Source organism: Rhamphochromis longiceps, linkage group LG11 (assembly GCF_057381845.1).
Source record: "Rhamphochromis longiceps isolate RC_006_pf linkage group LG11, R_longiceps_female_GT1.1, whole genome shotgun sequence".
NCBI classification, from domain to species: domain Eukaryota; kingdom Metazoa; phylum Chordata; class Actinopteri; order Cichliformes; family Cichlidae; genus Rhamphochromis; species Rhamphochromis longiceps.
In genome coordinates, this window is record NC_140567.1 from 26,059,142 (window position 1) to 26,072,189 (window position 13,048).

Here is a 13,048-nt window from a genome sequence, read left to right on the forward strand (position 1 = left end):
ATGTTTATTTAAGGTTATTTAAAGCTTTAACATTTAACCCTCACATATTGATCATGTTCTGTCCCTCCACAAAAAAACAAACATTTGTTATCACAAGCTATTGCTTCACACTTTACTAAGACATGAAAGCCTAACAGCGATAATTCATGTCATGTCTATATTTTAATATTATTATATTCAAAGTGAAAATGGTGTGTAGAACTGTTAGGATCTATTATATAACCTCGTATAACCATTACATGGTTGTACAATAACATCAGAAGAGTTAAACACTGGTCTCACTTCTATGTCATAAAAATGTCATAAGTACAATTTATAAATACAAAACTTGACCCAACTAGTCTGTGGATTCAAAGCAGTGGTAAGAAACCTTGTGTGTGTGTGTTTTGAACACACATACACTTGCTGAAATGGCAGCTCAGGTCCCTCCATAGTCTTATGACTAGGGGTGGGTTTTTATAATCGATTTATCGATTAAAATCGATTCTGGCTTGGATAACGTGAAATCGATTCATTAAAATCCTGAATCGATTTTTTTATATAAATTTATTTTGCCCGAAATGCCAGAATCTCAGGTGAAACCTCAAAACTTCAACAACCAGTGAATGAGAGCAGGAACACGGCTTCTGCACAAAGACGTAAACACAAAGCTCTGACCGCGGATCAGAATCAGTGACATGTGACTTTCTCACATGTCACAGCTGAAAGCTGACAGCTCGCTGATTCTGATCTGTCGGCAGGTGTGTTTACGCCCTTTTTGCGCTGATTCTAAAGCTGTTAGTTTGATGTCTCTCCAAACATTATTGACCGAACCAGCAGCAAAAGAAGATCCAAACTACGCTTCACATAAACATCGTCATGAACTCACTCAGACTTTTGCTGTTTTGCTTCCACCAGGATGCACAGCTCTCTCTCTCCCCCTCTCTCTGTCTCTCTCTGTCTGTCTGTTTTCTGCATTATTTGCTTGCTTGTTACGCACAAGTCTACCGTTGTTTACAGGCTGTCAGCCGCTGTTTTTGTTTGTTTTACATCTGAAAAGAAAACCTAATTTCTGCCGTTCAATACTGAACAAATGTAAACTTTTTAAAATTATGCAAAATGCAAAATGCTCAGCCGTGTCTCTAATAAAACCGCTGTAACTTCAGATTACAATCATGTGTTGATTAATGGTTTTCTTTCGTTTTTGATCTACTGCAGAATATTTTTATAAAATCCCAGAACAGGAAAATCTCCTTCATGTTTTTCTGTGTTTTATCTTCAGCTACTTTGACACAAAGGCCTCTGCTGTGACGCTCACACCTTTGATAAAGTCTTGCATGTGTCAGCTTCCTTTTCATAGATACAAAAATATGTAAATGTACTGATCTGAATTATAATATTTCTGACTGTCAAAATTTCCCAGATTCAAATCGAATCGAATTAAATCGAATCGTGGATCGAATCGATTCGGGACCTTGTGAATCGGAATTGAATCGATTCTAGAAATCAGTGACGATACCCAGCTGTACTTATGACCCTCACAGTCTTTCTTTTTATGTCTGTTTTAATATCGGCTCAGAATAAATAATTATTATTTGATAAATGGCCTGTATTGTATAGCGCTTTACTAGTCCCTAAGGACCCCAAAGCGCTTTACATATCCAGTCACCCACCCGTTCACACACTGGTGATGGCAAGCCACCCTGGGGCGCACTGACAGAGGCGAGGCTGCTGGACACTGGCGCCACCGGGCCCTCTGACCACCACCAGTAGGCAACGGGTGAAGTGTCTTGCCCACCGACACAACAACCGAGACTGTCCAAGCCGGGGCTCGAACCGGCAACCTTCCGATTACAAGGCGACCGCCCAACTTTTGAGCCACAATCGCCCCACCTTTATTTGATTAATGTTTGGTTATTTTTACATTGTAAGGCACTAGCAGGCACACAGCATTCTTGCATTCATACGGTCCTATTCTAGTCTTAGTGACCAGTCGCCACAAAGTGCTTTTGACTACAAGCCACACTTTAACCTTATATTAACACAGCACTTCATTCTATACACTTCAGGCACCATCTACCTGAGAAGCATCTGTGGACTGTGTGAGGAAGTCAAAGTAGGACAAATGTGCACTCCACACAGAAAGGCCACAACCAGGATTCAGACGAACAGACCTGACTATGAGGTGATGTTGTTAACCACTGCAGCGCTGAGCCGCCCTATTTTGGAGCTTGTGTCCATGTCAAGACATTGGCTGAGCTCTGTATGACTTCTGTTCCTTATGTGAACCCTATATGATTGATTCTACAGTGTTTTGCTATTACACTGTCCACATGATCCTTCAAAGACCTGCAGGTGCCTGTCTCTGTGGGAACAGACTTCTCATGATGGTGTCAAGGTCCTCCTTGAACTCTGTCACCACAATCCCATAAAGAAATCCACAGAGACAAGCCATGTAGAGTTTTCAGTTTCAAACTTGTGTTTAACCACCATTTTATTTTATTTCACTCACACTGGTGGATCTAAATTCAATCACTATAGATACAAGTCAAGATCTTTGTGCAATTTAAAATATTTTCATTTAAGTGTATATTTTACAATTTAGAACAAGTCATCAAATTTCAGACTAAAAGAATGTGAATTAGGTTTTGTTGCTGCTGTCAAATGTCAAAACAGATCAAATTTGACCATATGTATGTAAGGGTTAACGTGTTTGTAATAAATATCTGATGCCGTCCTTACAGCCTAACTAGAGACATGGAATCTATTCGGTGACATGCAAGTAGATCTTTTTGCCTCCAGGGTGAACACACTGCCCCTTGTTCTTCTTCATAGGCGAACAAGATGCACCCCAGGACACTTAATGCACTAGCCCACCAATGGCCAAATGTGCTTCTGTATGCATTTCCCCCAGTGGAAACGATATCTCCAGTTCTAGAGAGAGTACACCTCACTCTGATTCTAGGAGCCTGTTGGTGGCCAACAAAGTCGTGGTATGTGGAGATAATCACCCTATTAGCAGCAAGGCCTTGGCAAGCTTCCTCTCTGCAGGGTGATGGAAGTGATTCATCCACACCCGGATCTCTGGCACCTTCATGCTTACCTGCTGAAAGGTCAAATTTGATAGTTAAGGGTCAGTTCTCTCTTGATGGCCTCGGGGATGTATCGCGCCCAAATGCCACATATTTACCCAAGTTCATTCCTGCAGTTTATAGCTCAATTGAATTTGAGCTTCTGAGCTTTTGGTCCCCTCCTTTTGGATCTGAGAAGCAGAGGAGGATCCATTCTCTGTGTCCGGTGTGTGTGCTACGTACCTACATTGAGAATGTTCTTTTTTGTGACGAGTTGTCTGCTTTGTTAATCCAGCCAGAGGTAGAGCTTTGTCTAAACAGAGGCTGTCCCACTGGATTATAGAAGCTATCTCACTGACGTACAGCACTAACGGTGAGCCCCAGGTGTGAGAGCTCATTCCGGGTACCTGTAGCTGCACCTAGTTGGCCATCACTGCACACTTTTGTCAGGTGCTATCGTTTGGACATTACAGCCCCTTCGGTAGCTCATACTATCCTTTCTGCTGGGTCACACACAAACACACTAATGTGCTGGTAGTACACCGTGCAGAGCGAGGCGTGTAAATTTGTCGCATACTTAGGTGTTGTACAGAGTGAATCGACTGAAAGGGAACGAACAGTTATATCTATAACTTCTGTTCCCTGAAGAAGAGGAACGAGGTACAACACAAGGTTCCACCTGCTGCACAGCTTGGTTCGGTAAGGGAACAGCTAGCAAACTGAGGGATGACTGTGATGACGGGGGTACATGTGCAGGCGTGGCCATGCGCATGTCATCACTTCAGCCAGGACACACTGGGCGTGATATCCCATACTTATGTGTTGTACCTCATTCCTCTCCTTCGGGGAACAGAAGTTACAAATATAACTGTTTGTTTTTGGACAGATGTGTGTTTTTATTTATGATCCTGAAGAAACACACTGAAACATCTGTAAAACAAAAAACAAAAGAAACCAAACTCAGTGTTTTTTTACAGATATTTTCCACACTTTTAGACAGTATATCATGTAAGGAAGTATGAGGGAACAATTTGATTTATAAAATCTTTAACTTTATAAAGAATCTACAGAATCGTTCGATGAGGGGGAAAAAAAGAAAATAAGGGGCATTACAACCAGAAAGCTGATTTTCTTGTAACATAACAGATGTTGATTTGTGGTGAATAGATGCGAGTTATTTCCTGATGGTCGGTGAGGTCTTTGAGTTTTCCCTGGGCCTACTTCGAGGTAATGAAGTCCTCTGATGTAGCCCAACACGCTCCTTGGTCACATGAATAAATGATGTAAATGTCGGCAAAAGGGCACTTTTTGAAGAGCCACCTCATTTCACTTAGTGACCCTTCACAGGCTTTGACTTTTTCTAATTAGTGCATGTCATTTTCAGCCAGTTAATTATCCTGAAGGTTAGACAACACCCAAACAACTCTTATAATTAATTTATAAAATGTTGTATCTTAGCAGTTATGTTTATTTAGGTTGCTCTAATAGTGCTATATAAGAAAGCTATAAAACCTATAAGACTCTTAAATATTTAATACACTGTTGCATCCATGTCACAACGCTTAACGCTGTCTTTAAAGACGCCACCATTACTGGATCGGTTAAGAGCACTCTGGCAACACCCCACGTCTAAAAAGCTGCTGAGTGTACAAATGAAGTTTTATTATTGAGTTGCCATCATGGAGAACAGTAAGCGGCACCAGCCCTCTGGGAAAAACCTGATAGGGCCATTTCTACTCTGTTCAGAGTGTGCCTTGTTTGATGGCCAGCTAAACTGCCCCAGGCTTGCCTTGGGGAAAACTGAGATTTTTGAAGGCCCGGTTCTCACCACGCCCAGCCTCAAAGCAAAACCAGCGACGTGATGCCCACAGGGATCCCCAGACACTCTGCTTAAGAAGTCTGCAAAACTACTGAGGTCTAACTCAAAGGATGCTGCCATGTTCCTCCTCTGAACAATGACTCCCTCTTGGATGGCCCCTGCCACTATGAGAGATTTGTTTGTCAGAGAAATTGGGACGCATATCTGGAACGCTCAGGAACATAATGCTCACAAATATCCAAGGACGAGACAACACGTCCCGCCGTTATTTCTGTCCAGCAGCTATCTGCTGCAAAACTCTTCATGAGGCTCCTCCATCACCTTCTGATAGTTTTTTCTGTGAAGAGCAAGAGAATTAGGTTGAAGTTGGTACGAGCACTGATAAATCTCTCCCAACTTTCCAAGAAACCATCAAATCTTCTTGGAAAGTCTTCTGATCAGTCAGGATTAAAATGGTGCTTAATTGTCTGGTGGTTAAGAATCAAGAAAAACAAGCAGCTAGCTTTGCCTACTGCTCCTTCTAATGCACACTAATTATTAACACAATGCATTTTGTTTTACAAGCGCCTCTTTTTACAGGACATGCTTCAGAGAGGCTTTGGGGTAACTATCTACTCCCAGCTTCATGATCTCTTGCCAAGAGATCATTTGTGTCACTTGTATGTTTGTGTGCAAATTCACACAGCTAAAAACATTTTGCAGGATTGGAAGGCAGAGGTCATGATGGTGGTGGTGCACAAACAGTGGAAGAACTCTTTAAATGATGTGAATCTGGTGTGTGTGTGAGGTTGTGATCTCGCAGTGTCCTTCTAGTGTCTTTATGGCAGGCTATCAGCAGCTAACTGGCTGCTGGTTCCAGCTTTTTAATCTTACACACAGGCGCGAACATTATTCATCAAACTCTGCAGGAAAGCGAATAAGTGCATCACTCAAAAGTCAAACTATTTCTTTGAAGAACACTTTCACCTTCTGGTGATCGAGGTAGCACTACAGGTAAAGGGTCTCTTTGAATCTGATTGCCAGCCATACCAAACTCCCAAAGTCTGCCATGTTCCCAGCCTAGGCTACTGCTGACCCAGAGAGCCCACGCCCCATCACCGCCGCCACAATCACCCCTCCTTTGCGGCTTCAGCAGAGCTTTCGGTCAAAAAAACTCCCTTCATGTCTCTCAAATCTACATCCAAGAGAAGCTTTTGTAGATATTTTAAAGCACGTGGTAGGGTAGGGAAACTATCCGACCAGTAGAAGCTGAGGCAGAAGGGAACCAGTGATGGAGTCAATTTTTTATTTTATCAATCGACCACTTTCAACATCTGTTTTCATTTTCTGTTACCTACAACATAACTTGGAGAAAACTAAATAAATCTGGCATTTTTTGTACACCACAGCTCCGTGCACATTTGGTGAAGTGAATGTTCAGCTGATTGCCTAAACCACTTCATCGAGACATCAGAGGTGGTTTTGTGTTCGATGGTGCAAATTGTATTGGGGTGCAAAAGCTAATGTAATACTGGGTTGTGTGGCAGGGGACTGGTCATCATCCCGCTGAAGACTTAATTCCACTGTCCGCAGGTGTTCTTCTCACCTCCTTGATTGGATGGAGACTCAAGTCATCTCATGGTAGCTCAGGCCTAAATCAGTCTCCTATCGAAACGTGTCATCTAAAGCTGATAGACACTATAGCCTTCAGTCGGCCCGCTGGGGATGCTGTTATTGTACGTATACCCTGCAGCACATCGTACATTCCTCTGATGGGGGAAATGCTGTGGCTTTTATTGAGGGGGAAAAAATTAGATTAGGTGATTCTTCTCCGAAGCCATCTTCCTTGGTTTACCTCTCCGTGGTTGGTAGTCAGTCGCAGCAGAGTCCACGCAAGCCTTTTAAAATACAACATATGAGCACTTTTTTTTTCTTTTTTAAGATGCCTGGATGTGAGGTTGAGGTTGGAAGTGTTGTTACAAAAAGTGATTTCCGGTACTTTCAAAAAAAAATTTTGTATTTAAATTGCTGCAAATGAATTGTTGGCCTGTAATCTGCAAAACATATATCAAACATCTCTCTCATGAAAGATATTAAGTTATTTTGAGCCATAGACAACATTCATGTGACAGGGTAGAAGCTGCAATCAGTTATTGGAAAAGTGACTTTTATATTCCCTTTATTTACCCTGCTAAAAAGCCTCATTGGCATTAAAAATGTCTTTTAAAAAGAGGGATCTGGTCAAGACAGCAGCAAAAATTGCAATAAAAATAACTTAACAACTCTACAGAGATGTTTTAGGTGGGCAAAAAAGACTGGATTGGTTACAGTGTGTATACAGTAACACCAAACCCTATAGGTACTTGCAAAATAGGTCATTTCTTGTATTGAGGGATTATTTTATATATAATCCCTCAATACATCACGTTAACTGCAGTCTTTTACCAATATAAGCAAAGAGATTGCGCATTAAAAAAAACACAAAAAAACACCGGAAATATTTTTTGCCACAACACTGAATTGGTAAATGAAATACGACATAAAACCTCATTTCAGTCACCCTGTTTGAGACCTCATGCTGAGCAGAAGGCAGTGATCTCCGTCTGTCTGTGTGTGTCGCTTTCTTCTGCTACCTGCAGGTGGCAGCATAAAGATGCATGACCAATTTGCGAAGGCCTCATATTCAAAACAGCAGAGCTGGTGAAAATCAGCTCAGCGGCATCATGTCAGAACCGCACGCGTCAAGAAGTTACAGAAGTTGGAGTGGAATCTCCTTCAGCGTTGATTCAATCTGATGTTTAACTGCGGGAACTTCTTTTATGCGCGTTTTAACCGGATTATTATGCAGGGCGTCTCAGATCTAGGGTCACGCCGGGCCTTTTAAACGTCTCTCAGCCGCAAAACAAACCTGCTGCCGTAAAATTAAAGTGGCAAAACAGCAGTCACAGCGTGACGTTTGTTTGTTTGTAATTACGCCTCCGAAATGCTGCTGATTGCTCATTTACCTCTGATGGGGGGCGTGACCCCCCTGCCTGCACTATTAGACGACCGTCTCGCCTCGCCTCGCTCACCGCTTCCTCGCCCTCTCTCACGCACGCGCTTCTTTCTCCTCAGCAGCACCACAGCCACCGGGTCGCCATGGAAACCGCTGAGAGACATACGTCGAGGGTGAGGGATGGAGAGAGAAAAAGGGACAACGAGGGACAGAGAGAAAGAGAGAGAGAGGGGGGAGACATGAAAAGGTTAGTGTGTTACCATATGACAACACCCCACCCTCTCCTCACCTCTAACCCCCCCAAACCCACACCCACAGCCCCTCACTTTAATGCTGAGCCCCTAACCCAGAACAACTGCCCCTCCACACAAACACACAGTGGCCCCCCTTACACGTACCTCTGCCTCCCCCGTATCCTCCTCTCCCCCATCATTTTGCTCTCCATCCCTCTCTTGTCCAGACAGGCTGCTCGCATGGCGGGGATGGAGACGTTCACCGATGGAAGCACTGGTAAATTTTCACACCCACAAAAACAAAAAGAAAAAAGAAAATTATTCTAAGGGGCGGAAGTGCAGGGACTTAACTATTTTCCTCCATGTGTCTTTTCACCCTTTACTGTCTTCAGCTGTGCTGTACACTTCCTCCTTCTCACCTTCTCACATCACAATCTTTCTTTTCTGTGTGAATTCAAGAGGGTTTTTTCTGTCCACTTGCGGGGGAGCCCGACTTTTCCTCATGGCAGGGTCCTGGGGAAAGGCAGTGCAGGGAAGAGAGAGGGGTAGAGAAATATCGGTCCTAATGATTTTTTGTGCGGGGCTGGGCTTTTTCTTTCTTTTTTTTATTGATTAGAACGAAATTAATTCACAGGAGCAGCCCTCGTGTTCCGACTCTCTCTCTCTCCCTCGCTCCCTCTCTCTCTCCCTCCCTTGCTCCTTTGCTCCGTGGACGAATAGCGTTGTGTCTTCTTGCCTGCTCTGCATGTTGTATGATCGCGGGAATATTTGATTCAGAATGTGCTCGGTGTTATGCATAGCCCATACGGAAACCACGCTGCAGCTGCATACCTGCAGTGCTTTCACGGTGTGCGAATATTACGCACGTTGTTAATCTCATAAACACAGAAAGATGGGGGTGTGTGTGGTTTGTTTCCATTGTTGCTGATCGCATTTTTATTTTTTTTATTTTTTTTATTTTTTTACATGTAGCCCTCACATTTGAATTCATGCACGTCACGCCGCCGTCTGGGTCTGGGCTTGAAGGAGAATTAGTGCTGAAATCGAGACATCTCCAGTAATTTTCTCTACTCAGTCTCCATTGTTCCGCTGATTCGTCTTCGCTGTGTATTCTCTTTGTTGTTTGGCTCATAATTGTGACAAAAAAAGAAAGGCCACGGCTCGTTTGTGCGCTCTTTCCGCACACGCGGGTGTGAGCGCGACTGCAGGCCAGCTGCGGTTAATGGGCAACCTGTGTCTTAATTCGTGCATAATGTAAGGCAGCAGTTTACAGGCAGATTCTCTCCCGCTGTGGGTTTTTTAATCAGTGTGGTCGATATTTGCTCGTCGGTATCCCAATGTCCGCACATAGCAAAGAAACACCTCTGGGTGGCGAGGGTCTGATTCGCCGCCGAAGGGAAATCGATGGACAGACTGAGTTAATTATGAGAAAATCAATTAAAAGGAGGGGATCTGTGGGCTTTATAAGGCCGAGCAGGAGGCTCGAGTCGGCAGAGGAGAGGAGGGGAGCAGCCGGTGCTTACCTCTGTGCATGGTCGCTGCGCGATGCCCCCGCCGATCATTTGGCAAACCGCTGTGCTGCAGCCTTGACTTACACCGTGTGGAAACGCCTCTGCGTGGTATCACATAGAGCACACCACCGGCATGACTCTTGGCGATCCCCCCAAAATCATCAGATACCCCCGATTCTTTGGCCAGCTGTTGATTTTGTTTACGCACAGTCCTGCTCTGATCCACACCCCAGCGTCTTCTGCGGGTTCGTTCAGCTGTGTTTTCCACACACACACCTCTTTCCTTTTTGACCTTTGCTCTTCTTAAAATATGAACGTGATCAGATCCTGTTTAGGGCCTGCATGTCGCATCTTGACTAAAGGTTTCTTCTGAAAACTTTGTCCCAAGCCTCGATCAATTCCATTGATGCCTCTTTATTTATTTTAGGGGATAGAAATGAGCTGCGTAATTACTGCTGCAGACTCAGCACCAGCGCTTTAGGACAGGGCCGAGTTCAAGTTCTTTGGAGTCATTTGCAACTTGTGACATTCGGTGTGTGTGTGTGTGTGTGTGTGTGTGTGTGTGTGTGTGTGTGTGTGTGTGTGTGTGTGTGTGTGTGTGTGTGTGTGTAGTGTTTGAAGTGTTTGTGTCTGAAGTCGTAATATTAAAAAAGGCCCAGCATGTATGAAGAAGTGTTAACCACAGCGCACAGATGACTTTAAACCCCATGAGACTAAGACACACGTTATGGTCAACCGACAGTTCTCCTCACAGACCGTTGCACTGAAAGAGAAAACAAAGAAACGGGGCGACTTTCTTTTCGTATTTACCAATCACGTGTTTCACTCTATTATTTCACCCAGTTTGCATTTTCTGATTCTCATATTTAGAAACTTGTGTCTCATTAAAACTCTCCGACTTATTGCATATTCACAGCCGTGGCATCGAGGAACAAGTTGGGCTGTTTTTTTTTTCAAGACAAGAGAACTTAATTCACACCTGAACTTAATATAGGTTTATTATTATTATTGTTATTATTTATTTTCATTGCCTTCTCTGTTTTTTGGTTATCATATAAAATTTATGCAGACGCCTTATTTTCATAATTATTCGTCCAGATTTATTTAAATATTTTATTTGATATTCTCTTATGCGCCTCATAATAATAAATTATTTAATATTCAGTGAATTATACTTTGAATTGGAGCCTCCTCATTATCGTTTCTCATAATAGAATAGAATAGAATAGAATAGAATAGAATAGAATAGAATAGAATAGAATAGCCCTTAAAAATCAAACACGTAGTGTTCATCTATCAGAATGTGTGATTTTCCTTATTACAATTATCTGCATTTTTCATTCAAAGTGAATATCTTAAATTTATTATTTGGGGAAGCTATGGTTGAATTAAAAACCCAAACTTTTAAAAAGTATCAATTTTAATTTGATGAAAACTTTGCATAAAGTTTTAGGCTAAATAGATAAACTGCCTCCGAACCGTTTCAGCAGCACTGACAATATTTGTTCAGTTGAATATTTCAGATTTCATCTCGCTTTTTCCTCCTGGATGAGTTAATTTTCACATTTTATTTTGATATTTCTTTCTGGGAATATTTAGATATTATTGTGCTTTTTTGCATAAACTGTGAATATTTAAATATTCGAGTTTATTTCACCGTCATTTTCACAGTTGTTGCTTCAGCTTGTTAAAGTCGTATGAACGATATTCAAATTAGAATCCACAGCTGATTTTAAACCAGTAGAGAGGGAGTCACTGAGAGGCTGATGTGACGCCTGCAGTTTAGAGGCAGCCATTTATTTATTTCGACTTAAATTTCAAAGTTAACTTGCTGCAAAGTTCAGTAAAATTTAGAAACCGTAGCTGTCTTATTCAAACACGAGGCCTCGTATTTAATATACATTTGAATGTGTTATCAATTCATGTGCTGATTTCGATGTGTCGCACTTCAAAAACTGTTAATTACGGAAGTGTTATCAGTAAGATCAGCCCAGCGCAGGGCACACAGTCGACACTCGAATTATGGGAATATAGTTCTGACGAGATTTGTAATTTAGGATGAGACCTGAGCAGCCAAATGGTTTTATTTCTTTTTTATTACATAGGTAAGAGGCAAAAAAGAAATGTTTAAATGTAGGTGCTTCTTTAAAAAAAAAAAGGAAACGCTTTTGTTTTAGCATTTTTCTGAAGTTTTTATAAAAACCAGGAATCACATATAAGGAATCTTACACACACATAGAAATTTAAAAATAAAACCTGCGCTCTCTTTTAAATATATAGATTTTTGTTCATTTAGCATTTGTAAAGGAGCGTGTTCCTGGGAGATTTTATTTATACTTTATATATTATTTAATGGGACTGAGCTGGCACCCTGACACCCTGTCCTGCACCTTATCAACTTCAAACAGACCACAAAACCGATACGTTCAATTTTATGGTTTATGTTAACGTGCATGCAGCCTGCTTCAAAGCTCATTTCATAAACGGTTTATTGGCTCAGGTTTGATGGTAAACAGCGCGATCGTGCCGGTGGGCTTTGATGTACATTTTTCTGTACGGTTTTTTCTTTTTTTTTTTTTTTTTGGTCACTGGGCCACTTCAGTCGCTATCAGGCACCAGAGGCGATACAAAATAATCCGTTTTCTGCGCACGACTCTCCTCCCAAATGGTGCGGCGGCTCTCCGTGGCCCTGCTCACAATGCGCTAATGACCTCTGGGTCAAAGGTCGTTTGGCCAGTTCCTCAATTAAGGCGTTAAGATTGCAGTTGCACGATGCATCGCTGTTGTGAAGCGAAGGGACCAGAGGCCGGTATACAGAATATTAGGATTTCTAGTAGGTAAATTTCGCACCTCTGAATGTTCACCAAAGTGCAAAACACGTGTTTTAATAGTTTCTGTTAGAATTCAGTTTGTTTTTTCCTCACATCGTTTTGGGAACAAAACTGCATTTTAAATATTTAATATTTCTTTGTTTTTAGGATGTGGTTGATACTTGGTGTGCCTACAGCACAGCTTAGTTTTACTTGAATGTAATTGAATGGATACTTTTACACTTTGGTACAGAAAACATGAAGACCTGTGAGAAGCTATAGAACACATTGTCACTGTGGTGCATTATAGTTCCTATAGAGGAAAATCAAAAACTGTACGGCTGATTTTTGCTCTATGTGTGTGTGTGTGTGTGTGTGTGGGGGGGGGTGGGGGGGGGGGGGGGGGGATTGAGAGTGTTTACTCCCACTCCCTCCTCAACATAGTCATGTATCAGTTGTGGTTGTTGAATGTAATCAGTGGGCACTTCCCGATCATCGCTGCATCGATTAGCTGATAAATGTTGGTGGGATTAATCATCCGAGATAGATCACTTTGTCGATGTCATTGTCTTTCTTACCCTGCCGTGCCACGCAGACCTAGGCTTCGCCAGCACAGACAGGACTTCAATAAGTGACAACAGAAAAGTGATA

The 13,048-nt window shown here is 42.3% G+C and overlaps 1 protein-coding gene across 1 annotated transcript in view; it reads left to right on the forward strand.

The window, feature by feature from the left end:
* The first annotated feature begins 2,061 nt into the window (after nt 1-2,061).
* pou2f2b (POU class 2 homeobox 2b) overlaps nt 2,062-13,048 on the forward strand; it is a 76,550-nt gene continuing 65,563 nt past the window's right edge. Inside the window, exons 1-3 of the mRNA XM_085423340.1 lie at nt 2,062-2,164; nt 7,963-8,090; nt 8,304-8,353. Of these exons, the coding sequence (XP_085279466.1) occupies nt 2,105-2,164; nt 7,963-8,090; nt 8,304-8,353 (238 nt within the window). The 5' untranslated portion in view covers nt 2,062-2,104. The remainder of the gene's footprint in view (nt 2,165-7,962; nt 8,091-8,303; nt 8,354-13,048) is intronic.